This window comes from Coregonus clupeaformis, chromosome 8 (genome assembly GCF_020615455.1).
Source record: "Coregonus clupeaformis isolate EN_2021a chromosome 8, ASM2061545v1, whole genome shotgun sequence".
Lineage (NCBI taxonomy): Eukaryota > Metazoa > Chordata > Actinopteri > Salmoniformes > Salmonidae > Coregonus > Coregonus clupeaformis.
The window spans coordinates 11,128,011-11,154,353 of record NC_059199.1 but is presented as its reverse complement, the minus strand read 5'-3'; the positions used below and the strand labels follow the sequence as shown (position 1 = coordinate 11,154,353).

The 26,343-nt window shown below is 49.0% G+C and overlaps 2 protein-coding genes across 5 annotated transcripts; one reads left to right on the top strand and one right to left on the bottom strand.

The window, feature by feature from the left end:
* LOC121571088 (rRNA N6-adenosine-methyltransferase ZCCHC4-like) lies at positions 1 to 25,997 on the bottom strand. 3 transcript variants are annotated; one of them, XM_045221788.1, is made up of 14 exons: positions 25,812 to 25,997; positions 25,519 to 25,637; positions 24,509 to 24,591; positions 23,995 to 24,273; positions 23,574 to 23,654; positions 19,492 to 19,564; positions 19,239 to 19,389; positions 17,365 to 17,465; positions 12,598 to 12,712; positions 10,122 to 10,128; positions 985 to 1,060; positions 773 to 824; positions 525 to 675; positions 1 to 280 (listed from the first exon to the last, which is right to left on the bottom strand). In XM_045221788.1, the coding sequence occupies exons 1-14, from the start codon at positions 25,903 to 25,905 to the stop codon at positions 67 to 69; spliced, it is 1,596 nt and encodes a 531-aa protein (XP_045077723.1). In that variant the 5' UTR covers positions 25,906 to 25,997; the 3' UTR covers positions 1 to 66. The 3 variants fall into 3 exon arrangements, with proteins under 3 accessions (XP_045077723.1, XP_041738296.1, XP_041738294.1); XM_041882362.2 differs by lacking the exon at positions 10,122 to 10,128 and having other exon boundaries at positions 1 to 285; positions 12,591 to 12,712; XM_041882360.2 differs by lacking the exon at positions 10,122 to 10,128 and having other exon boundaries at positions 12,591 to 12,712.
* si:dkey-219e21.4 (tripartite motif-containing protein 14) lies at positions 19,811 to 23,410 on the top strand. Of its 2 annotated transcripts, none has more exons than XM_041882363.2 (7): positions 19,811 to 19,944; positions 20,712 to 20,950; positions 21,251 to 21,346; positions 21,611 to 21,844; positions 22,150 to 22,169; positions 22,307 to 22,437; positions 22,594 to 23,410. In XM_041882363.2, exons 2-7 carry the CDS (start codon positions 20,714 to 20,716, stop codon positions 23,211 to 23,213), a joined length of 1,338 nt encoding a protein of 445 aa, XP_041738297.1. In that variant the 5' UTR covers positions 19,811 to 19,944; positions 20,712 to 20,713; the 3' UTR covers positions 23,214 to 23,410. The 2 variants fall into 2 exon arrangements, with proteins under 2 accessions (XP_041738297.1, XP_041738298.1); XM_041882364.2 differs by lacking the exon at positions 19,811 to 19,944 and adding an exon at positions 19,975 to 20,089.
* Positions 25,998 to 26,343: the final 346 nt, after the last annotated feature.

The window sequence follows — 26,343 nt, the reverse complement described above, 5'->3', positions numbered from 1 at the left end:
TGGTGGTGTAACATTCTATCTTTATTAAGCAAAAACATAATTTACATTTCTTTAAAGATTCTTTGTCTACAGTACAGCAACCACACATGTAAGATGGCAACTAGTGACTAACTGCTTCACATCTGCTACACACACATCTCCCTTGCTGTGTGGTGATTGTGAAAGTGGGGTTATGTGACCTATTCTGCTGTCTTCTTCAACTTGTTGGCTCTGCGCTGGGCTCCAGACTTCCTCTTGGAATTTGACTTTTTGGGTTGTTGTTTGGGCAGGATCCTGCCTCCTTTACTGGGACAGGAGAGGGAGGGAGAGAGAGAACAAGTTCAGACACACTCACACAGGCAAACAAAATCAGTTCGAACCCTCAGAGAAACACGCCATTTAGGGTGTGTAACAAAACTGTACTGATATGGGTAGAGCTGGGAACATACAGTAGTTTAGTGTCTTGGGAAATAAAATGTACCAGCCCTGTGTGTCTGTGTTTCTCTTTGTGTTGTGTCTGGGTATATGGAGTAGAGTAAACTCACTTGTTAATGGTCCTCTGTTTGTCTTTGAGGGGACAGGCTCTGTGTTTGTGCTTCAAGCTGCCACAGTTGAAACAACCTTCCAGACCCGGGCTGTTCCCACAGGGATGGTCCCGGAGGGCACAGCGCCCACAGGACTGGCAGTGACGCCAGGCTGGGGAGGGAGGGAGAGAGGGCAGAGGTACCAGTCAAACAATCACTCAACCCAAACATTGGGGTTTGACAGTGTTGGCAGTCTGGGAGATACTCACATGGCTTCACACACTTCTGACACTCTGAGCAATGCTTCCACTCTCTCCCATCCTGAAAGAACAAACATTATGAAAAGTCTGACATGTTGTGAAAAGTGCTATTGCAGCATGTGAAGCACATGCACCTCTAATTCAACGCAATGTAGCTAACTATTTCATCAAGTTAAACTGTGCAACAGTAATTTTTCAGCCTGCCACGGGGAAATACATACCTTTGAAGGGCACAAGTTGCATTTAGTACAATGCTTGTTCTCAGACCACACATATCTCTCACAGACTTTGCAGAATCTATGACAAGGAAAAAAACAGATGGATCTAATTTAATCTGGCCTCTTAAGAACTCCTCTCTAATACTTATCCCACCAAAATGAATCCTTTTTAATCTGACCAATAAGATGATTAACTATATTTTCCATGTTCCATTTAGGATGACATCTTAATATGATTATATTACTGTAACAGGCATTTGGCTCATGTGCGACAGGGAATAATTGGTTGTACCTGTAAGCCCCTCTCAGGAAGGAGGGTCAGGTTGGTGTGTGTCCCTGTAACCCTCCTCCTTAGGGAGGATGATGTCTCGTGGTGTCAGGTTGGTGTGTGTACCTGTAACCCTCCTCCTTAGGGAGGATGATGTCTCGTGGTGTCAGGTTGGTGTGTGTCCCTGTAACCCTCCTCCTTAGGGAGGATGATGTCTCGTGGTGTCAGGTTGGTGTGTGTCCCTGTAACCCTCCACCTTAGGGAGGATGATGTCTCGTGGTGTCAGGTTGGTGTGTGTAACCCTCCTCCTTAGGGAGGATGATGTCTCGTGGTGTCAGGTTGGTGTGTGTGTACCTGTAACCCTCCTCCTTAGGGAGGATGATGTCTCGTGGTGTCAGGTTGGTGTGTGTACCTGTAACCCTCCACCTTAGGGAGGATGATGTCTCGTGGTGTCAGGTTGGTGTGTGTCCCTGTAACCCTCCACCTTAGGGAGGATGATGTCTCGTGGTGTCAGGTTGGTGTGTGTGCCTGTAACCCTCCACCTTAGGGAGGATGATGTCTCGTGGTGTCAGGTTGGTGTGTGTATGTGTAACCCTCCTCCTTAGGGAGGATGATGTCTCGTGGTGTCAGGTTGGTGTGTGTGTACCTGTAACCCTCCACCTTAGAGAGGATGATGTCTCGTGGTGTCAGGTTGGTGTGTGGGTACCTGTAACCCTCCTCCTTAGGGAGGATGATGTCTCGTGGTGTCAGGTTGGTGTGTGTCCCTGTAACCCTCCACCTTAGGGAGGATGATGTCTCGTGGTGTCAGGTTGGTGTGTGTCCCTGTAACCCTCCTCCTTAGGGAGGATGATGTCTCGTGGTGTCAGGTTGGTGTGTGTGTGTAACCCTCCACCTTAGGGAGGATGATGTCTCGTGGTGTCAGGTTGGTGTGTGTGTACCTGTAACCCTCCACCTTAGGGAGGATGATGTCTCGTGGTGTCAGGTTGGTGTGTGGGTACCTGTAACCCTCCTCCTTAGGGAGGATGATGTCTCGTGGTGTCAGGTTGGTGTGTGTCCCTGTAACCCTCCACCTTAGGGAGGATGATGTCTCGTGGTGTCAGGTTGGTGTGTGACCCTGTAACCCTCCACCTTAGGGAGGTTGATGTCTCGTGGTGTCAGGTTGGTGTGTGTCCCTGTAACCCTCCACCTTAGGGAGGATGATGTCTCGTGGTGTCAGGTTGGTGTGTGTACCTGTAACCCTCCTCCTTAGGGAGGATGATGTCTCGTGGTGTCAGGTTGGTGTGTGACCCTGTAACCCTCCACCTTAGGGAGGTTGATGTCTCGTGGTGTCAGGTTGGTGTGTGACCCTGTAACCCTCCACCTTAGGGAGGTTGATGTCTCGTGGTGTCAGGTTGGTGTGTGTCCCTGTAACCCTCCACCTTAGGGAGGATGATGTCTCGTGGTGTCAGGTTGGTGTGTGTACCTGTAACCCTCCTCCTTAGGGAGGATGATGTCTCGTGGTGTCAGGTTGGTGTGTGTACCTGTAACCCTCCTCCTTAGGGAGGATGATGTCTCGTGGTGTCAGGTTGGTGTGTGTCCCTGTAACCCTCCTCCTTAGGGAGGATGATGTCTCGTGGTGTCAGGTTGGTGTGTGTCCCTGTAACCCTCCTCCTTAGGGAGGATGATGTCTCGTGGTGTCAGGTTGGTGTGTGTACCTGTAACCCTCCACCTTAGGGAGGATGATGTCTCGTGGTGTCAGGTTGGTGTGTGTGTACCTGTAACCCTCCACCTTAGGGAGGATGATGTCTCGTGGTGTCAGGTTGGTGTGTGTCCCTGTAACCTCCTCCTTAGGGAGGATGATGTCTCGTGGTGTCAGGTTGGTGTGTGTACCTGTAACCCTCCTCCTTAGGGAGGATGATGTCTCGTGGTGTCAGGTTGGTGTGTGTACCTGTAACCCTCCACCTTAGGGAGGATGATGTCTCGTGGTGTCAGGTTGGTGTGTGTACCTGTAACCCTCCTCCTTAGGGGAGGATGATGTCTCGTGGTGTCAGGTTGGTGTGTGTACCTGTAACCCTCCTCCTTAGGGAGGATGATGTCTCGTGGTGTCAGGTTGGTGTGTGTACCTGTAACCCTCCTCCTTAGGGAGGATGATGTCTCATGGTGTCAGGTTGGTGTGTGTGTCCCTGTAACCCTCCTCGTTAGGGAGGATGATGTCTCGTGGTGTCAGGTTGGTGTGTGTAACCCTCCTCCTTAGGGAGGATGATGTCTCGTGGTGTCAGGTTGGTGTGTGTACCTGTAACCGTCCTCCTTAGGGAGGATGATGTCTCGTGGTGTCAGGTTGGTGTGTGTCCCTGTAACCCTCCTCCTTAGGGAGGATGATGTCTCATGGTGTCAGGTTGGTGTGTGTACCTGTAACCCTCCACCTTAGGGAGGATGATGTCTCGTGGTGTCAGGTTGGTGTGTGTGTAACCCTCCTCCTTAGGGAGGATGATGTCTCGTGGTGTCAGGTTGGTGTGTGTGTACCTGTAACCCTCCACCTTAGGGAGGATGATGTCTCGTGGTGTCAGGTTGGTGTGTGTCCCTGTAACCCTCCACCTTAGGGAGGATGATGTCTCGTGGTGTCAGGTTGGTGTGTGTCCCTGTAACCCTCCTCCTTAGGGAGGATGATGTCTCGTGGTGTCAGGTTGGTGTGTGTACCTGTAACCCTCCTCCTTAGGGAGGATGATGTCTCGTGGTGTCAGGTTGGTGTGTGTACCTGTAACCCTCCTCCTTAGGGAGGTTGATGTCTCGTGGTGTCAGGTTGGTGTGTGTCCCTGTAACCCTCCACCTTAGGGAGGATGATGTCTCGTGGTGTCAGGTTGGTGTGTGTACCTGTAACCCTCCTCCTTAGGGAGGATGATGTCTCGTGGTGTCAGGTTGGTGTGTGACCCTGTAGCCCTCCACCTTAGGGAGGTTGATGTCTCGTGGTGTCAGGTTGGTGTGTGTCCCTGTAACCCTCCACCTTAGGGAGGATGATGTCTCGTGGTGTCAGGTTGGTGTGTACCTGTAACCCTCCACCTTAGGGAGGATGATGTCTCGTGGTGTCAGGTTGGTGTGTGTCCCTGTAACCCTCCACCTTAGGGAGGATGATGTCTCGTGGTGTCAGGTTGGTGTGTGTACCTGTAACCCTCCACCTTAGGGAGGATGATGTCTCGTGGTGTCAGGTTGGTGTGTGTATGTGTAACCCTCCTCCTTAGGGAGGATGATGTCTCGTGGTGTCAGGTTGGTGTGTGTGTACCTGTAACCTCCACCTTAGAGAGGATGATGTCTCGTGGTGTCAGGTTGGTGTGTGGGTACCTGTAACCCTCCTCCTTAGGGAGGATGATGTCTCGTGGTGTCAGGTTGGTGTGTGTCCCTGTAACCCTCCACCTTAGGGAGGATGATGTCTCGTGGTGTCAGGTTGGTGTGTCCCTGTAACCCTCCTCCTTAGGGGAGGATGATGTCTCGTGGTGTCAGGTTGGTGTGTGTGTGTAACCCTCCACCTTAGGGAGGATGATGTCTCGTGGTGTCAGGTTGGTGTGTGTGTACCTGTAACCCTCCACCTTAGGGAGGATGATGTCTCGTGGTGTCAGGTTGGTGTGTGGGTACCTGTAACCCTCCTCCTTAGGGAGGATGATGTCTCGTGGTGTCAGGTTGGTGTGTGTCCCTGTAACCTCCACCTTAGGGGAGGATGATGTCTCGTGGTGTCAGGTTGGTGTGTGACCCTGTAACCCTCCACCTTAGGGAGGTTGATGTCTCGTGGTGTCAGGTTGGTGTGTGTCCCTGTAACCCTCCACCTTAGGGAGGATGATGTCTCGTGGTGTCAGGTTGGTGTGTGTGTAACCCTCCTCCTTAGGGAGGATGATGTCTCGTGGTGTCAGGTTGGTGTGTGTGTACCTGTAACCCTCCACCTTAGGGAGGATGATGTCTCGTGGTGTCAGGTTGGTGTGTGTCCCTGTAACCCTCCACCTTAGGGAGGATGATGTCTCGTGGTGTCAGGTTGGTGTGTGTACCTGTAACCCTCCTCCTTAGGGAGGATGATGTCTCGTGGTGTCAGGTTGGTGTGTGACCCTGTAACCCTCCACCTTAGGGAGGTTGATGTCTCGTGGTGTCAGGTTGGTGTGTGACCCTGTAACCCTCCACCTTAGGGAGGTTGATGTCTCGTGGTGTCAGGTTGGTGTGTGTCCCTGTAACCTCCACCTTAGGGAGGATGATGTCTCGTGGTGTCAGGTTGGTGTGTGTACCTGTAACCCTCCTCCTTAGGGAGGATGATGTCTCGTGGTGTCAGGTTGGTGTGTGTACCTGTAACCCTCCTCCTTAGGGAGGATGATGTCTCGTGGTGTCAGGTTGGTGTGTGTCCCTGTAACCCTCCTCCTTAGGGAGGATGATGTCTCGTGGTGTCAGGTTGGTGTGTGTCCCTGTAACCCTCCTCCTTAGGGAGGATGATGTCTCGTGGTGTCAGGTTGGTGTGTGTACCTGTAACCCTCCACCTTAGGGAGGATGATGTCTCGTGGTGTCAGGTTGGTGTGTGTGTACCTGTAACCCTCCACCTTAGGGAGGATGATGTCTCGTGGTGTCAGGTTGGTGTGTGTCCCTGTAACCCTCCTCCTTAGGGAGGATGATGTCTCGTGGTGTCAGGTTGGTGTGTGTACCTGTAACCCTCCTCCTTAGGGAGGATGATGTCTCGTGGTGTCAGGTTGGTGTGTGTACCTGTAACCCTCCACCTTAGGGAGGATGATGTCTCGTGGTGTCAGGTTGGTGTGTGTACCTGTAACCCTCCTCCTTAGGGAGGATGATGTCTCGTGGTGTCAGGTTGGTGTGTGTACCTGTAACCCTCCTCCTTAGGGAGGATGATGTCTCGTGGTGTCAGGTTGGTGTGTGTACCTGTAACCCTCCTCCTTAGGGAGGATGATGTCTCATGGTGTCAGGTTGGTGTGTGTGTCCCTGTAACCCTCCTCGTTAGGGAGGATGATGTCTCGTGGTGTCAGGTTGGTGTGTGTAACCCTCCTCCTTAGGGAGGATGATGTCTCGTGGTGTCAGGTTGGTGTGTGTACCTGTAACCGTCCTCCTTAGGGAGGATGATGTCTCGTGGTGTCAGGTTGGTGTGTGTCCCTGTAACCCTCCTCCTTAGGGAGGATGATGTCTCATGGTGTCAGGTTGGTGTGTGTACCTGTAACCCTCCACCTTAGGGAGGATGATGTCTCGTGGTGTCAGGTTGGTGTGTGTGTAACCCTCCTCCTTAGGGAGGATGATGTCTCGTGGTGTCAGGTTGGTGTGTGTGTACCTGTAACCCTCCACCTTAGGGAGGATGATGTCTCGTGGTGTCAGGTTGGTGTGTGTCCCTGTAACCCTCCACCTTAGGGAGGATGATGTCTCTCGTGGTGTCAGGTTGGTGTGTGTCCCTGTAACCCTCCTCCTTAGGGAGGATGATGTCTCGTGGTGTCAGGTTGGTGTGTGTACCTGTAACCCTCCTCCTTAGGGAGGATGATGTCTCGTGGTGTCAGGTTGGTGTGTGTACCTGTAACCCTCCTCCTTAGGGGAGGTTGATGTCTCGTGGTGTCAGGTTGGTGTGTGTCCCTGTAACCCTCCACCTTAGGGAGGATGATGTCTCGTGGTGTCAGGTTGGTGTGTGTACCTGTAACCCTCCTCCTTAGGGAGGATGATGTCTCGTGGTGTCAGGTTGGTGTGTGACCCTGTAGCCCTCCACCTTAGGGAGGTTGATGTCTCGTGGTGTCAGGTTGGTGTGTGTCCCTGTAACCCTCCACCTTAGGGAGGATGATGTCTCGTGGTGTCAGGTTGGTGTGTGTACCTGTAACCCTCCACCTTAGGGAGGATGATGTCTCGTGGTGTCAGGTTGGTGTGTGTCCCTGTAACCCTCCACCTTAGGGGAGGATGATGTCTCGTGGTGTCAGGTTGGTGTGTGTACCTGTAACCCTCCACCTTAGGGGAGGATGATGTCTCGTGGTGTCAGGTTGGTGTGTGTATGTGTAACCCTCCTCCTTAGGGGAGGATGATGTCTCGTGGTGTCAGGTTGGTGTGTGTGTACCTGTAACCCTCCACCTTAGAGAGGATGATGTCTCGTGGTGTCAGGTTGGTGTGTGGGTACCTGTAACCCTCCTCCTTAGGGAGGATGATGTCTCGTGGTGTCAGGTTGGTGTGTGTCCCTGTAACCTCCACCTTAGGGAGGATGATGTCTCGTGGTGTCAGGTTGGTGTGTGTCCCTGTAACCTCCTCCTTAGGGAGGATGATGTCTCGTGGTGTCAGGTTGGTGTGTGTGTGTAACCTCCACCTTAGGGAGGATGATGTCTCGTGGTGTCAGGTTGGTGTGTGTGTACCTGTAACCCTCCACCTTAGGGAGGATGATGTCTCGTGGTGTCAGGTTGGTGTGTGGGTACCTGTAACCCTCCTCCTTAGGGAGGATGATGTCTCGTGGTGTCAGGTTGGTGTGTGTCCCTGTAACCCTCCACCTTAGGGAGGATGATGTCTCGTGGTGTCAGGTTGGTGTGTGACCCTGTAACCTCCACCTTAGGGAGGTTGATGTCTCGTGGTGTCAGGTTGGTGTGTGTCCCTGTAACCCTCCACCTTAGGGAGGATGATGTCTCGTGGTGTCAGGTTGGTGTGTGTACCTGTAACCCTCCTCCTTAGGGAGGATGATGTCTCGTGGTGTCAGGTTGGTGTGTGACCCTGTAACCCTCCACCTTAGGGAGGTTGATGTCTCGTGGTGTCAGGTTGGTGTGTGACCCTGTAACCTCCACCTTAGGGAGGTTGATGTCTCGTGGTGTCAGGTTGGTGTGTGTCCCTGTAACCTCCACCTTAGGGAGGATGATGTCTCGTGGTGTCAGGTTGGTGTGTGTACCTGTAACCCTCCTCCTTAGGGAGGATGATGTCTCGTGGTGTCAGGTTGGTGTGTGTACCTGTAACCCTCCTCCTTAGGGAGGATGATGTCTCGTGGTGTCAGGTTGGTGTGTGTCCCTGTAACCCTCCTCCTTAGGGAGGATGATGTCTCGTGGTGTCAGGTTGGTGTGTGTCCCTGTAACCCTCCTCCTTAGGGAGGATGATGTCTCGTGGTGTCAGGTTGGTGTGTGTACCTGTAACCTCCACCTTAGGGAGGATGATGTCTCGTGGTGTCAGGTTGGTGTGTGTGTACCTGTAACCCTCCACCTTAGGGAGGATGATGTCTCGTGGTGTCAGGTTGGTGTGTGTCCCTGTAACCCTCCTCCTTAGGGAGGATGATGTCTCGTGGTGTCAGGTTGGTGTGTGTACCTGTAACCCTCCTCCTTAGGGAGGATGATGTCTCGTGGTGTCAGGTTGGTGTGTGTACCTGTAACCCTCCACCTTAGGGAGGATGATGTCTCGTGGTGTCAGGTTGGTGTGTGTACCTGTAACCCTCCTCCTTAGGGAGGATGATGTCTCGTGGTGTCAGGTTGGTGTGTGTACCTGTAACCCTCCTCCTTAGGGAGGATGATGTCTCGTGGTGTCAGGTTGGTGTGTGTACCTGTAACCCTCCTCCTTAGGGGAGGATGATGTCTCATGGTGTCAGGTTGGTGTGTGTCCCTGTAACCCTCCTCGTTAGGGAGGATGATGTCTCGTGGTGTCAGGTTGGTGTGTGTAACCCTCCTCCTTAGGGAGGATGATGTCTCGTGGTGTCAGGTTGGTGTGTGTACCTGTAACCGTCCTCCTTAGGGAGGATGATGTCTCGTGGTGTCAGGTTGGTGTGTGTCCCTGTAACCCTCCTCCTTAGGGAGGATGATGTCTCATGGTGTCAGGTTGGTGTGTGTACCTGTAACCCTCCACCTTAGGGAGGATGATGTCTCGTGGTGTCAGGTTGGTGTGTGTGTAACCCTCCTCCTTAGGGAGGATGATGTCTCGTGGTGTCAGGTTGGTGTGTGTGTACCTGTAACCCTCCACCTTAGGGAGGATGATGTCTCGTGGTGTCAGGTTGGTGTGTGTCCCTGTAACCTCCACCTTAGGGAGGATGATGTCTCGTGGTGTCAGGTTGGTGTGTGTCCCTGTAACCCTCCTCCTTAGGGAGGATGATGTCTCGTGGTGTCAGGTTGGTGTGTGTACCTGTAACCCTCCTCCTTAGGGAGGATGATGTCTCGTGGTGTCAGGTTGGTGTGTGTACCTGTAACCCTCCTCCTTAGGGAGGTTGATGTCTCGTGGTGTCAGGTTGGTGTGTGTCCCTGTAACCCTCCACCTTAGGGAGGATGATGTCTCGTGGTGTCAGGTTGGTGTGTGTACCTGTAACCTCCTCCTTAGGGAGGATGATGTCTCGTGGTGTCAGGTTGGTGTGTGACCCTGCAGCCCTCCACCTTAGGGAGGTTGATGTCTCGTGGTGTCAGGTTGGTGTGTGTCCCTGTAACCCTCCACCTTAGGGAGGATGATGTCTCGTGGTGTCAGGTTGGTGTGTGTACCTGTAACCCTCCTCCTTAGGGAGGATGATGTCTCGTGGTGTCAGGTTGGTGTGTGTCCCTGTAACCCTCCTCCTTAGGGAGGATGATGTCTCGTGGTGTCAGGTTGGTGTGTGTACCTGTAACCCTCCTCCTTAGGGAGGATGATGTCTCGTGGTGTCAGGTTGGTGTGTATGTGTAACCCTCCTCCTTAGAAGGATGATGTCTCGTGGTGTCAGGTTGGTGTGTGTACCTGTAACCCTCCTCCTTAGGGAGGATGATGTCTCGTGGTGTCAGGTTGGTGTGTGTACCTGTAACCCTCCACCTTAGGGAGGATGATGTCTCGTGGTGTCACGTTGGTGTGTGTACCTGTAACCCTCCACCTTAGGGAGGATGATGTCTCGTGGTGTCAGGTTGGTGTGTGTACCTGTAACCCTCCACCTTAGGGAGGATGATGTCTCGTGGTGTCAGGTTGGTGTGTGACCCTGTAACCCTCCTCCTTAGGGAGGTTGATGTCTCGTGGTGGCAGGTTGGTGTGTGACCCTGTAACCCTCCACCTAAGGGAGGATGATGTCTCGTGGTGTCAGGTTGGTGTGTGACCCTGTAACCCTCCTCCTTAGGGAGGATGATGTCTCGTGGTGTCAGGTTGGTGTGTGTACCTGTAACCCTCCACCTAAGGGAGGATGATGTCTCGTGGTGTCAGGTTGGTGTGTGTGTAACCCTCCACCTTAGGGAGGATGATGTCTCGTGGTGTCAGGTTGGTGTGTGTACCTGTAACCCTCCTCCTTAGGGAGGATGATGTCTCGTGGTGTCAGGTTGGTGTGTGTACCTGTAACCCTCCACCTTAGGGAGGATGATGTCTCGTGGTGTCACGTTGGTGTGTGTACCTGTAACCCTCCACCTTAGGGAGGATGATGTCTCGTGGTGTCAGGTTGGTGTGTGTACCTGTAACCCTCCACCTTAGGGAGGATGATGTCTCGTGGTGTCAGGTTGGTGTGTGACCCTGTAACCCTCCTCCTTAGGGAGGTTGATGTCTCGTGGTGGCAGGTTGGTGTGTGACCCTGTAACCCTCCACCTAAGGGAGGATGATGTCTCGTGGTGTCAGGTTGGTGTGTGACCCTGTAACCCTCCTCCTTAGGGAGGATGATGTCTCGTGGTGTCAGGTTGGTGTGTGTACCTGTAACCCTCCACCTAAGGGAGGATGATGTCTCGTGGTGTCAGGTTGGTGTGTGTGTAACCCTCCACCTTAGGGAGGATGATGTCTCGTGGTGTCAGGTTGGTGTGTGTGCAACCCTCCTCCTTAGGGAGGATGATGTCTCGTGGTGTCAGGTTGGTGTGTGTCCCTGTAACCCTCCTCCTTAGGGAGGATGATGTCTCGTGGTGTCAGGTTGGTGTGTGTCCCTGTAACCCTCCTCCTTAGGGAGGATGATGTCTCGTGGTGTCAGGTTGGTGTGTGTGTACCTGTAACCCTCCTCCTTAGGGAGGATGATGTCTCGTGGTGTCAGGTTGGTGTGTGTGTGTGTAACCATCCTCCTTAGGGAGGATGATGTCTTGTGGTGTCAGGTTGGTGTGTGTACCTGTAACCCTCCTCCTTAGGGAGGATGATGTCTCGTGGTGTCAAGTTGGTGTGTGTGTACCTGTAACCCTCCTCCTTAGGGAGGATGATGTCTCGTGGTGTCAGGTTGGTGTGTGTCCCTGTAACCCTCCTCCTTAGAGAGGATGATGTCTCGTGGTGTCAGGTTGGTGTGTGTACCTGTAACCCTCCACCTTAGGGAGGATGATGTCTCGTGGTGTCAGGTTGGTGTGTGTACCTGTAACCCTCCACCTTAGGGAGGATGATGTCTCGTGGTGTCAGGTTGGTGTGTGTACCTGTAACCCTCCACCTTAGGGAGGATGATGTCTCGTGGTGTCAGGTTGGTGTGTGACCCTGTAACCCTCCTCCTTAGGGAGGTTGATGTCTCGTGGTGTCAGGTTGGTGTGTGACCCTGTAACCCTCCTCCTTAGGGAGAATGATGTCTCGTGGTGTCAGGTTGGTGTGTGTGTGTGTGTAACCCTCCACCTTAGGGAGGATGATGTCTCGTGGTGTCAGGTTGGTGTGTGTGTCCCTGTAACCCTCCTCCTTAGGGAGGATGATGTCTCGTGGTGTCAGGTTGGTGTGTGTGTGTAACCCTCCTCCTTAGGGAGGATGATGTCTCGTGGTGTCAGGTTGGTGTGTGTGTAACCCTCCTCCTTAGGGAGGATGATGTCTCGTGGTGTCAGGTTGGTGTGTGTGTCCCTGTAACCCTCCTCCTTAGGGAGGATGATGTCTCGTGGTGTCAGGTTGGTGTGTGTGTGTAACCCTCCTCCTTAGGGAGGATGATGTCTCGTGGTGTCAGGTTGGTGTGTGTACCTGTAACCCTCCTCCTTAGGGAGGATGATGTCTCGTGGTGTCAGGTTGGTGTGTGTACCTGTAACCCTCCTCCTTAGGGAGGATGTTGTCTCGTGGTGTGTGTACCTGTAACCCTCCTCCTTAGGGAGGATGATGTCTCGTGGTGTCAGGTTGGTGTGTGTACCTGTAACCCTCCTCCTTAGGGGAGGATGATGTCTCGTGGTGTCAGGTTGGTGTGTGTGTAACCTCCACCTTAGGGAGGATGATGTCTCGTGGTGTCAGGTTGGTGTGTGTCCCCGTAACCTCCACCTTAGGGAGGATGATGTCTCGTGGTGTCAGGTTGGTGTGTGTCCCTGTAACCCTCCTCCTTAGGGAGGATGATGTCTCGTGGTGTCAGGTTGGTGTGTGTCCCTGAACCCTCCTCCTTAGGGAGGATGATGTCTCGTGGTGTCAGGTTGGTGTGTGTGTACCTGTAACCCTCCACCTTAGGGAGGATGATGTCTCGTGGTGTCAGGTTGGTGTGTGTCCCTGTAACCCTCCTCCTTAGGGAGGATGATGTCTCGTGGTGTCAGGTTGGTGTCTGTACCTGTAACCCTCCTCCTTAGGGAGGATGATGTCTCGTGGTGTCAGGTTGGTGAACAGGCGGACAGGGGACTGCTTTCTGCCCGTCTTTCCATGTTTATAGAGGGGATGGTTGTCATAGTCCACCTAGGAGAACAACAATGAGTCAGTTTGGTAGTGGAAGGGCTACCTAATGAGTCAGTTTGGTGGTGGAAGGGCTACCTAATGAGTCAGTTTGGTAGTGGAAGGGCTACCTAATGAGTCCGTTTGGTGGTGGAAGGGCTACCTAATGAGTCCGTTTGGTGGTGGAAGGGCTACCTAATGAGTCAGTTTGGTAGTGGAAGGGCTACCTAATGAGTCAGTTTGGTGGTGGAAGGGCTACCTAATGAGTCAGTTTGGTGGTGGAAGGGCTACCTAATGAGTCAGTTTGGTGGTGGAAGGGCTACCTAATGAGTCAGTTTGGTGGTGGAAGGGCTACCTAATGAGTCAGTTTGGTGGTGGAAGGGCTACCTAATGAGTCAGTTTGGTGGTGGAAGGGCTACCTAATGAGTCAGTTTGGTGGTGGAAGGACTACCTAATGAGTCAGTTTGGTAATGGAAGGGCTACCTAATGAGTCAGTTTGGTGGTGGAAGGGCTACCTAATGAGTCAGTTTGGTGGTGGAAGGGCTACCTAATGAGTCAGTTTGGTGGTGGAAGGACTACCTAATGAGTCAGTTTGGTGGTGGAAGGACTACCTAATGAGTCAGTTTGGTGGTGGAAGGGCTACCTAATGAGTCAGTTTGGTGGTGGAAGGGCTACCTAATGAGTCAGTTTGGTGGTGGAAGGGCTACCTAATGAGTCAGTTTGGTGGTGGAAGGACTACCTAATGAGTCAGTTTGGTGGTGGAAGGACTACCTAATGAGTCAGTTTGGTGGTGGAAGGGCTACCTAATGAGTCAGTTTGGTGGTGGAAGGGCTACCTAATGAGTCAGTTTGGTGGTGGAAGGGCTACCTAATGAGTCAGTTTGGTGGTGGAAGGGCTACATACAGTAGAACAAAGTTAAGTACCGTATTTTCCGCACTATAAGGCGCACCGGATTATAAGGCGCACCTTCAATGAATGGCCTATTTTAGAACTGTTTTCATATATAGGGCGCACCGGATTATAAGGCGCATAGAATAGAAGATACTGTAGTCAAACGAATTGACTGGGGTTGCGTTATGCATCCACTAGATGGAGCTGTGCTAAAAGGAATGTCAACAAAACAGTCAGATAAAGTCAAACTTTATTAAGCGTTCTGACAACTCCGTTCACTCCCATGGTAATGTTGTTCAAACGTTAATGTGCATATTAACAATATCTCCCAGCCTTGCTCACTCTTCTCCCAAACGTGGAGGGGAACCTTTCCCTGATTCAGTAAACACGTAGTAAAAGAAACAGTCTGATACCACTAAATCAAACGTTAGTGCATAACTCAACATTGTTCAGTTACATATAACACGTAAAGCTCACTTTTTCAGTTCATTCCCATCCACGAACCCCCTCGAATTCTTCTTCTTCAGTGTCCGAATTGAACAGTTGGGCGACTACGGCATCCAACCTGCCCGGCTCCCTCTCGTCATTATCCGAGTCAGTGTCGCTGCTGTTGCCTGGCAGTTCAGATATTATTCCTGCCTTCGTGAAAGCTTTGACCACAGTTGAGACCGATATATCAGCCCAGGCATCCACGATCCATTGGCAGATAGTGGCGTAAGTCGCCCGGCGCTGTCTCCCCGTCTTGGTGAACGTGTGTTCGCCTTCTGTCATCCACTGCTCCCACTTAGCTCGCAGTCTAGCTTTGAACGCCCTGTTGACACCAATATCTAGCGGCTGGAGTTCTTTAGTTAATCCACCCGGAATGACGGCAAGCTCCGAATTAGTTTGCTTCACTTGTTTTTTGACAGCATCGGTGATATGGGCGCGCATTGAGTCGTAGATCAATAGGGACGGAGCTGTGTGGAAAAAGCCACCCGGTCTCTTGACGTAAATTTCTCTCAGCCACTCACTCATCTTTTCCTCATCCATCCATCCCTTCGGGCTAGCTTTGATGACGACGCCGGCTGGAAAGTTATCTTTTGGCAAAGGTCTTCCTCTTGAAAATAATCATGGGTGGAAGTTTCTGGCCATTAGCCTGGCAGGCGAGAACTACAGTGAAGGATGACTTCTCATTCCCTGTGGTACGTACAGACACCGTGACTGGTCCCCGTTTTCTCCACAGTGCGGTTCACGGGAATATCAAAGGTGAGTGGAACCTCGTCCATGTTGGTGATGTGCTCTGGCCGGATCTTCTTTTCAGTGATCTTATTTTTGCAGTATGCGCGAAAGTGACCAGCTTTTTCTTGGTAATCTTTTGGCAGTTGCTGCGAGACGGTAGTTCGTGTGCGGATGGAGAGATTACGTTCTTTTCATAAAAACGAAAGCACCAAGAAGGACCGCCTCGAAATTCATCGATTGTCATGTCCCGTGCTAGCGCTGTTGCCTTCATTCGAATAGTGACTGTAGAGACGCTTCTACTTGCTGCTCTCTGTTCAACAACCCACTGTTCGAGTTTGTCCTCTAACTGTGGCCATCTCGCTTTGTTCCCGGGAAACTCTGTTTAGTCTTCTTTACTTGGCGCAGGTCATCTTCTTGCTTCCTCCATTTCCGTACCATTGATTCATTAATGTTGAATTCTCTCGCTGCTGCTCTATTCCCATATTCTACTGCATGACCGACAGCCTTGAGCTTGAACTCTGCGTCGTAAGCGTGTCTCTTGAAAGGTGCCATTTTGGGGTCTTTATACACACACAAGTGGTGTGGGACTGTGAGTAAGCACAATACCGGTGTGTACTGGCTACCGTAATGCTGCAAGTGGTGCGGCTTTGTAGTTTACCAGTCGTACTGAAACATTTCATTATTATTAAATTGTTTTTATTGGTTTTTCATACTGAAACATTTTGACAGAGCACCTTGAGCGCCGTGTACAACCAGTATGGATCAACCAATTAACCAATTGATCCATACATAAGGCGCTCCGGATTATAAGGCGCACTGTCGTTTTTTGAGAAAATGAAAGGCTTTTAAGTGCGCCTTATAGTGCGGAAAATACGGTAAGTAGCCTTGTCCGAGCCAGAAAGGTCCATAGTCCAGTTTCTGTAGAGTGAGTACACTCCCTGGACAGGACGCTAGTCTATAACAGGGACTTACCCTCAATCCTTAATGCAGAGTGCCAAGCAGAGAGACCTCGGGTAGACATACAGTGAGGGGAAAAAAGTATTTGATCCCCTGCTGATTTTGTACGTTTGCCCACTGACAAAGACATGATCAGTCTATAATTTTAAATGGTAGGTTTATTTGAACAGTGAGAGACAGAATAACAACAGAAAAATCCAGAAAAACGCATGTCAAAAATGTTAGAAATTGATTTGCATTTTAATGAGGGAAATAAGTATTTGACCCCTCTGCAAAACATGACTTAGTACTTGGTGGCAAAACCCTTGTTGGCAATCACAGAGGTCAGACGTTTCTTGTAGTTGGCCACCAGATTTGCACACATCTCAGGAGGGATTTTGTCCAACTCCTCTTTGCAGATTTTGTCCAACTCCTCTTTGCAGATCTTCTCCAAGTCATTAAGGTTTCGAGGCTGACGTTTGGCAACTCAAACCTTCAGCTCCCTCCACAGATTTTCTATGGGATTAAGGTCTGGAGACTGGCTAGGCCACTCCAGGACCTTAATGTGCTTCTTCTTGAGCCACTCCTTTGATGCCTTGGCCGTGTGTTTTGGGGTCATTGTCATGCTGGAATACCCATCCACGACCCATTTTTTTAATGCCCTGGCTGAGGGAAGGAGGTTCTCACCCAAGATTTGACGGTACATGGCCCCGTCCATCGTCCCTTTGATGCGGTGAAGTTGTCCTGACCCCTTAGCAGAAAACCCCCCCCAAAGCATAATGTTTCCACCTCCATGTTTGAAGGTGGGGATGGTGTTCTTGGGGTCATAGGCAGCATTCCTCCTCCTCCAAACACGGCGAGTTGAGTTGATGCCAAAGAGCTACATTTTGGTCTCATCTGACCACATCACTTTCACCCAGTTCTCCTCTGAATCATTCAGATGTTCATTGGCAAACTTCAGACGGGCCTGTATATGTGCTTTCTTGAGCAGGGGGACCTTGCGGGAGCTGCAGGATTTTAGTCCTTCACGGCGTAGTGTGTTACCAATAGTTTTCTTGGTGACTATGGTCCCAGCTGCCTTGAGATCATTGACAAGATCCTCCTGTGTAGTTCTGGGCTGATTCCTCACCGTTCTCATGATCATTGCAACTCCACTTGGTGAGATCTTGCATGGAGCCCCAGGCCGAGGGAGATTGACAGTTATTTTGTGTTTCTTCCATTTGCGAATAATCGCACCAACTGTTGTCACCTTCTCACCAAGCTGCTTGGCGATGGTCTTGTAGCCCATTCCAGCCTTGTGTAGGTCTACAATCTTGTCCCTGACATCCTTGGAGAGCTCTTTGGTCTTGGCCATGGTGGAGAGTTTGGAATCTGATTGAATGATTGCTTCTGTGGACAGGTGTCTTTAATACAGGTAACAAACTGAGATTAGGAGCACTCCCTTTAAGAGTGTGCTCCTAACCTCAGCTCATTACCTGTATAAAAGACACCTGGGAGCCAGAAATCTTTCTGATTGAGAGGGGATCAAATACTTTTTCCCCTCGTAAATGCACATTATTATCAATCATTATCTTTTACTAATGCACATATGTCAAGCTGTGCTCCTGAGATTCTGAATACAACTGGCTTACCTGGTAGTCTAGCATGGTGAAAGAGGGGAAGCACTCCAGGATGCGCGGCTCAAAGAAGTAGGGGAAGCTCCACACCATAGGTATCTCCACAACACTGTTCTCTGGAGAAACACACACAAAATAAATCAGGTTATGGATTTAAGTCCTTCATTTCTACTTACAAATATTTAGGAACATACAGTGAGGGAAAAAAGTATTTGATCCCCTGCTGATTTTGTACGTTTGCCCACTGACAAAGAAATGATCAGTCTATAATTATAAATGGTAGGTTTATTTGAACAGTGAGAGACAGAATGACAACAAAAAAATCCAGAAAAAATGTTATAAATTGATTTGCATTTTAAATGAGGGAAATAAGCATTTGACCCCCTCTCAATCAGAAAGATTTCTGGCTACCAGGTGTCTTTTATAAAGGTAATGAGCTGAGATTAGGAGCACACTCTTAAAGGGAGTGCTCCTAATCTCAGCTTGTTACCTGTATAAAAAGACACAGAAGCAATCAATCAGATTCCAAACTCTCCACCATGGCCAAGACCAAAGAGCTCTCCAAGGATGTCAGGGACAAGATTGTAGACCTACACAAGGCTGGAATGGGCTACAAGACCATCGCCAAGCAGCTTGGTGAGAAGGTGACAACAGTTTGTGTTTCTTCCATTTGCGAATAATCGCACCAACAAACTGTCAATCTCCCTCGGCCTGGGGCTCCATGCAAGATCTCACCTCGTGGAGTTGAAATGATCATGAGAACGGTGAGGAATCAGCCCAGAACTACACGGGAGGATCTTGTCAATTATCTCAAGGCAGCTGGGACCATAGTCACCAAGAAAACAATTGGTAACACACTACGCCGTGAAGGACTGAAATCCTGCAGCGCCCGCAAGGTCCCCCTGCTCAAGAAAGCACATATACAGGCCTGTCTGAAGTTTGGCAATGAACATCTGAATGATTCAGAGGAGAACTGGGTGAAAGTGTTGTGGTCAGATGAGACCAAAATCGAGCTCTTTGGCATCAACTCAACTCGCCGTGTTTGGAGGAGGAGGAAAGCTGCCCATGACCCCAAGAACACCATCCCCACCGTCAAACATTGAGGTGGAAACATTATGCTTTAGGGGTGTTTTTCTGCTAAGAGGACAGGACAACTTCACCGCATCAAAGGGACGATGGACGGGGCCATGTAACGTCAAATCTTGGGTGAGAACCTCCTTCCCTCAGCCAAGGCATTGAAAATGGGTCGTGGATGGGTATTCCAGCATGACAATGACCCAAAACACACGGCCAAGGCAACAAAGGAGTGGCTCAAGAAGAAGCACATTAAGGTCCCGGAGTGGCCTAGCCAGTCTCCAGACCTTAATCCCATAGAAAATCTGTGGAGGGAGCTGAAGGTTCGAGTTGCCAAACGTCAGCCTCAAAACCTTAATGACTTGGAGAAGATCTGCAAAGAGGAGTTGGACAGAATCCCTCCTGAGATGTGTGCAAACCTGGTGGCCAACTACAAGAAATGTCTGACCTCTGTGATTGCCAACAAGGGTTTTGCCACCAAGTACTAAGTCATGTTTTGCAGAGGGGTCAAATACTTATTTCCCTCATTAAAATGCAAATCAATTTATAACATTTTTGACGTGCGTTTTTCTGGATTTTTTTGTTGTTATTCTGTCTCTCACTGTTCAAATAAACCTACCATTTAAAATTATAGACTGATCATGTCTTTGTCAGTGGGCAAACGTACAAAATCAGCAGGGGATCAAATACTTTTTTCCCCTCACTGTATATGTCAATGTTTTAAATTGGAAAATGCATTACGTTTTTAATAATACTTGTAATCGATATGCATTTTATTTATTAGCGGAGACAAATTCATTCACTGCAACACTAACCGGCGGTCTGCAGTTTCCGCCACGTCTCTGAGATTTGGGAGAAACTGTGGGCCAGAGGCTTCACCAGGCCCCCGAATGGAGGGTCAGACACCAGGATTACCTTCTCCCCATTTTCCTCACTGAGGAAGGCTTGGAGGACCCCGCTCCCTGCCTGTGTAAAAACATTACATGGAGTTCGATACTCATTCAAAAAAAAAAGGATCAAGCCTTTGGATAAATTAATTTAAGACAATCATGAGGGTCAAACTTTTACCTCTCCTCCAAAGAAGTGATGGTTGAACATGTTGTAGTGACAGAACTCGTCCTCGCCATAGAACTGAGCATATCTGGAACAGACAAAAACAAGAAGATTTCCACATGACATCTGATAGTGCTTTCATTACATCGTTCATTCCATGTAATGTAGGATCAGTACGAGCATGGAGCAGGGTGGATTAGGGTGGGACTACCACGGCAGGGTGGATTAGGGTGGGACTACCACGGCAGTTAGCCGCCTCCTGTAGTGAACAGAAAGTCCACTGGGTTGTATTGGTGTGATTATACATTTCCAATCTTGGAAAAATAAAATCACTGAAGGGCACTTGAGCAACAGTAAATACACCCACACAGGCTTCAGCTTGTTACTCGTTATTACACCCTTGCTGATGTTCAATCTGACACATTCCTAACAGACACGCACAGAGAACGGACGAGACATAGGAACAGAGTGAGTATAGACATACATACATCTCATAAACATACATTAGGCTATACCAATATAGATTCATTTGGGATTGTTGGGCACAGAACTGGCAAAGAACTCATTTCCTTAAAGCTGCAGGATGGTTATGATTGAACGACACAAGGCATTGGTAAACATGCTTCAATAATTCCTTTCAGTGAAATGCATTGAGCAGCTAAATGATGCATTAATCTGTTCTGCTATCCTGTAATTAGCCTAGCTATCATGCTAATTATTTATTTTACTAAGTTGTAGCAGTACCTGTATTTTTGCAAACTTTGACAAGAACCTAAGTTGTGCATAGATTTATCATAATGGAGCGTGGAGAGAGCAGGCATGTTTCAACAGACAAGCCTCAAGACCGCAGCAATAGCAGCCTCCAAAAACCAGACAAACCAGTTCGCTTACAAAATACAATCACACAGCCATCACATTTGTTAGATTGAATTCTGAATTCACCTCCAACTTTCAACCACATCTTGAATGAAGGGGATCATCAATGCACAGTGATAGGGAATAGACTTAAGATTGTGTCTAAGTTTATTACATTTCAGTCATTTAGCAGACGCTCTTATCCAGAGCGACTTACAGTTAGTGAGTGCACACATTTTCATACTGACCCCCCGTAAAGCCACAAAAGGAGATTGGTAGTGATGACACTTGGAACAGATGCTCCAACGTTAAGGGACACTGTGGTTCCTATCTTGTACATCTATGTGACTACCACTGACAAGTGTGTACATCTTGCTTAGCCATGGCAGATAAGGACCCAATAACCGATGGCCAGAGACTGGAAGTGTCCCCCGGCTCTTCACTCTCAGCCCAGAGTGGTGCCATGGTTCCCCCTGTAGAATATCAGGCAGTGTTACAGGACGGCGCTCTCTCACTGGTCCCCCTCGACAGTCATTCTGCTGGAGAGGGGGTGGTTCAGCCGTACCCTCGCTCCCCAAAGCTCATCCGCAAGATAGCAGCATCCAGAAAGCTCTCTGAGGTAAATGTTATGATTGTGTAGAATGGGACCATGGTATCCGACTGCTACTAGTACTGTTCCCAATGATGAATGATTTCCTGATGGTAATCTCTAGTATTTCACCTTTGTTTAACCAAGATGGTCGATTGAGAAGCAATTCTCATTTGCACTAGCTAAATGGAAACCAATCGATTCAAAATCATTCGTCATTAGCAGTGACTGAGAATCAATCTATTCAGAAGCAATTCTCATTTGCAGTAATTTAGAAACCATCAATGGAGTTTCACTGTTTTGTCCTCTCAAACCCTATCTGTGCTGTAGGAGCAGCTGTCCAGACGATTGGAGGAACTGCAGTCAGAGAGAACCAGAACTAAGGCCCACATTCTATCTCTGAAGAAACGCAAGGCTGATCTCTCTGTGAGTACAACACTGCCTCCCTATGGTCCATGAGTGCCACTGCAGCCAAGGGCAATACAACCCATAGAGAATTCTCTCCATATTTCCTAACCTTGCATTGCTAACGCAGACTAGCTAAAATAATGGATTAGAGACACTTCAAGTTCCCTAGCGCTGGTGCCAGTCTGCTAACTCAGAAGTTCTGCTAACTCAGAAACAAGACTTGCATCTAAGCTATGGGTTCCCTTTAACTCCCCAATTTCCTCCCCTCTCATCATGATGAAGAGGCGCACAGAGGTGATGAAGCACCAGGTGAGAGAGAGGTTCGAGGGCATGAGGGCCGCCCTGCAGAGAGACCAGCAGGCCATGGTGGACTCGCTGGAGCTGGACCGCATAGAGACCAGCGCCAGACTAGACCAGGTCCTGAAGGGCTGGGACCAGCACCTGGGACAGGTCCAGAGGAGCGTCACCACTACCCAGAAAGCCCTGGGGCAGACTTGGACAGGGGGCGATACACAGGTCTAATTCTAGATACTGCAGATTAATTACATGTAGGCTAACCAGAGTTTCAGTGTTGTAGACCCATGGGGCGGCGCACAATTGGCCCAGCGTCGTCCAGGGTAGGGGAGGGAATGGCAGGCAGGGATGTAGCTCAGTTGGTAGAGCATGGCATTTGCAACGCCAGGGTTGTGGGTTCGATTCCAGTATAAAAAATTAAAATGTATGCACTCACTAACTAACTCGCTCTGGATAAGAGCGTCTGCTAAATGACGTAAATGTAAATGTTATGCCATTTCAACAATTGTGTGTACTCCATTTTACAGAATCTTCCTGACAATCTCAGGTAAAAAATATATTATAGTAATCTCTAATTTCTCCAATATCCTTATTTTGAGATGTTATGACTAGCTTTTTTGATGAAAACGTATAGGAACTCTGGCATTGGGCTAAGTACACGTGGAACTGTCTGTCCCCCTGTAGCCATAAGAAGCCGGATGCTTCCGAAGCGGAGATCCGGCTGAATGAAGAGAGGTTTGAGAAGCTTCTGAGAACCCTACACTCCTTCTACAAGGACCTGAAGGCCCAGCTTCAGAGGAAGACACTGCTGCTGGGTAACATACCTTACGTCTGCATATCAATCTAGCCACAGAGGCTATGACCAAATATCTACATGGTAAAATCTCACTCTGGATCTAGGTAGGATTTTGGGGGGGAAAACAGATGAGGTTACAGATACAGAAAGTGTTTCTGTTTCAATCCGTTTGCAGATTCCTCCACAGTGATGATTGACAGGCAGACCTGCCATAGCAAGATCACAGTGACAGGAGAGGGACGGGGCATGTGCTTCTCCGACTCCGCCCAGTCTGCTCCAGAGCACCCCCTCCAGTTTGACAAGATCTGCTGTGCCCTGGGCTCTGTCGCCGTGACAACGGGCCAACGCTACTGGGAGGCCGACGTCCGCTACTGCTCCGCCTGGGCTGTGGGCGTGGCCTACAGCAGCATGGACCGGAAGGGGCGGGACAAAGGTGCCAAGCTGGGGCGGAACAGAAACTCGTGGTGTGTGGAGCTCAGGCATGGCCGTCTCTCCGCCTGGCACAACGACAGGCACGTGTCGTGCTCCGCCAGCGGGCGAAGGGTGCCAGGTAGGGTGGGCGTGTGGGTGCACTACGAGAAGGGAAAGCTGGCGTTCTATGATGCCGAGACTATGAAGGTCCTGCAGGAGTTCTCTGCAGCCTTGATGACCGTGTTTGATAGGGTGCATCATCAGTTCACGGAGCCCCTGTACCCTGCGTTCCGCTTCCTAAGACCATCGGAGGGACAGGTGTGGCCCAGCCATATAGAGATATGGGACGTCAACACTCCCATAGCAACCCATAAATGTCAATAAGCATCGTTCGATATGCACATTCATGTACTATTCAAAGTGTTTGCTCTACTCTCAATTCTTTTCTATGCCTGTTTTGTTCAATCATAGCAAATGTTAATCTGAGCAATGCATTGTGTGACCTTATGGGCAGCGCACAATTGGCCTAGCGTTGTCCAGGGTAGGGGAGGGAATGGCCGGCAGGGATGTAGCTCAGTTGATAAAGCATGGCGTTTGCAACGCCAGGGTTGTGGGTTCGATTCCCACAGGGGACCAGTATGAAAAAAAAAAATTATATATATATGTATTCACTAACTGTAAGTCGCTCTGGATAAGAGCGTCTGCTAAATGACTAAAATGTAAATGTAATAAAATAAAACTGACCTGAAGTCTATATCCAGTAGCAGACTCTTCATGGGCTCACCCTTACCTTCCTGGTTTCTTAGCTTGATCAGCTCATGTAGTCTGGAAGAAATAGTGAATTAAACAATCAATCATACATAATAACAAGCAATCCCAGAAACACATAACATTGTAATATAGAATGTCTGTACTTTTAATTATTGGCTATGATACTTTGGATGGATATATTTAAAACACAAGACAAATCACAACAATTCAAAGAGCGTAACAAAGCACTTGAATCTAATCTAAATGTCCAGTAGGCACGAAATGGAAGAAAACACTCTGGAACGCCATGAAGCGGGAGGTACTATGTGAACCTAACTTGCAAAACGTTTGGCCCTAATAAACATGACCCGTTTAAACAACACGACAGACAGGAAGTCCAAATCAAAGCCCTCACCTGGGTGTTCCGACACAGAGAACCTTCCTGTAGCCCCGCTTGGCCATGGTATCCAACAGGAAGTGACAGCTGCGGTCGGCGAAGAGGTACTGGGCGTTACTCTTCTTGTTCTCCAGGGGTTTCAACATCAGACTGGGCCTGCTCAGCCGGGCCTCTGTGATGTCATCAGCCTGCGACATCTTGTGAGATGCGTGGGCTTCCCATTCTCCTGGTAGGAGGAGAAGCTGGCAGTCCTGGCAGAACTTCCTTCCTAGGGGAAGAGCGAGGAACTTTTTAAACCTGGATTGGAAGAAAGAAACAAACAACCATGGTTTTAATTGGAAGAACATTATGTAGAGGTAGTGAGAAGATCTATCAAGTGAAATATTCATAATATGATCTGTCTAGCAACTTAGTAAAGGTACTTACAGTTGGACTGTTATCCATAGAACTATACCGTTCCATCTCTAACTTGGAATGGAATAGTTCCATGGATAGAGTCCCCTACATATCAGGACAGGTGTAGGCTATTTACCTGGAGCAGTACTCCTGATGGGTAAAAGTTGGCATCTTTGACCGGTTCTCCTCCTCTCGGGCCAAAAGCCTGGCCTCAGACACCTACAACACAAACAGACATGTCACACGCCTGGTGAAAATAAGGGAGTGTAGTTAACTACTTCATGTGCACAAACAAGGACTTTCAAGAAGTCAGAGGCATTATTTGGGCTTCCATAAAAGGAAATGTAGGCTATTGTAGGAGGCATTTTGGCCAACTTATGTGGTTGTTGTGTTGTGTGGTCTATAGTTTGTCTGTCTTTGTATAATACACTTAATTTGGATAGAGGGCACTATATGTTGGGTCATGGGTCACATCACAGGTGACCAGGAAGTGGGGATGCACAGGCAGCGACGGAAGAGGAAGCGAGGGTTCCGGGTTCAATGAAAGTCAACTGGAGAATCTCAATTGCATACTCATCGCGTCCCATTGGATGAGAAAGCTAGAGGTCCTCCCCCTCTGACCTCCTCAAATAGGTTTTGTGAAGGAGGCTAGAGGATGCAAATGAGATTCTCCCAATGAACTAAGTAGACCCGGCTACTATTGCATTGGTGTCTACGGGGAGACACACCCAGTTAAGTACTTTTTTTCAATGGTAAAGGCCTGAGCAATCTATCTTAAATTTATCCACCATCTTTGGCACAGGTATGGCGAGCATACAGTCAAAGAGAATAGCTATACGTTGTGATACAGCTCTTCCCATGCTCACCGTTAACACATTGGAACTATGCTCTGGATAAGAGCGTCTGCTAAATGACGTATATGTAAATATGAGCCTACTGTAATTACATCTGGCAGTATGACATTATTGCTAGCTACATGTTTATTTGTGCTGCTAACAAATGGACAAAAGCAGTTTGTTTTGCACGCGTTTCTGAACATTTCCAATCCCACCTGTGCTAGAGTGGCTATCACTGGAACGTTTGACTGGGTTACATGTATATTATGCCCACTATATTTGCCAGGGGATACAAAAAGATTATTGTTACCTTTTCATCTTCCCACTGAAAAAAATTGCATTCTTTTCTGTCTCTGCACGCTGAGCAGGCATAAAACCTCCGGACTTTCTCCTCTCCTTTGCAGTTCTTCTCAAACAACAATGTTGGACCTGCATGGGCCAAGAACATCAACATACTTCACCGAATAACTCTCATTCAGATGTAAGATACAACTGTAGTTAGCGTGCTAGTATTCATATCATACGGTAGCTAGGTTCATATGGGCCTTTTCCCAAAACCTATCTAACTTTTATATCATTCAGACGTAGTTTCACGTTACTTACCATGTACACAAGATGGTGCTTTTTTGTCTCCCTCTTGAAGAACAATCTCTATTCCAAATCCGTCTTCATCTGATCCTTTCAATTGCACATCCATGTTAGTAAGAAATAACGTTAGCTAGCTAATCAAATCCTATTTGCCTTGTCTAAACATTAGACGCATGTCTCTGCTACCATGCTGTCTCAAGTCGCGAATATTTGACGTCACTCAAGGTAACGCCCCTCTACAACTTGTTAAATTGTTGCCACCCTGAAATAGTAATATGAGGTTATGATGAACAATGTAACCAGTGTTTCACGTATAACTTAGTTGCAACATTGTATACTGTATTTGTTTTCATCTGGACGAAACGATTGTAGTAAACAAAGCCTTGAAGATGAGGCTGTTATTTGACCACCAGGAGGCACAAAAAGCATAAGGAAGAAAAATCATAAAACCTTGAATAGCGCTTTACTGCAGGCCTGTACTGTACTGCACTGTGCTGTTCTGTTTTGTACTTTATACGCAGTGTTTAAATGTATTGATTTCTAATGG

Excerpts from the sequence above, each read along its gene's own strand:
- LOC121571088 (XM_041882360.2), bottom strand. The coding sequence starts at position 25,905 with ATGGATGTGCAATTGAAAGGATCAGATGAAGACGGATTTGGAATAGAG. Across the intron at positions 23,655-23,994 it reads CTCTGTGTCGGAACACCCAG|ACTACATGAGCTGATCAAGC; the intron begins GTGAGGGCTTTG and ends TATTTCTTCCAG. Across the intron at positions 825-984 it reads GCAACTTGTGCCCTTCAAAG|GATGGGAGAGAGTGGAAGCA; the intron begins GTATGTATTTCC and ends TTGTTCTTTCAG.
- si:dkey-219e21.4 (XM_041882363.2), top strand. The coding sequence starts at position 20,714 with ATGGCAGATAAGGACCCAATAACCGATGGCCAGAGACTGGAAGTGTCC. Across the intron at positions 20,951-21,250 it reads CATCCAGAAAGCTCTCTGAG|GAGCAGCTGTCCAGACGATT; the intron begins GTAAATGTTATG and ends TCTGTGCTGTAG. Across the intron at positions 21,845-22,149 it reads GGACAGGGGGCGATACACAG|AATCTTCCTGACAATCTCAG; the intron begins GTCTAATTCTAG and ends TCCATTTTACAG.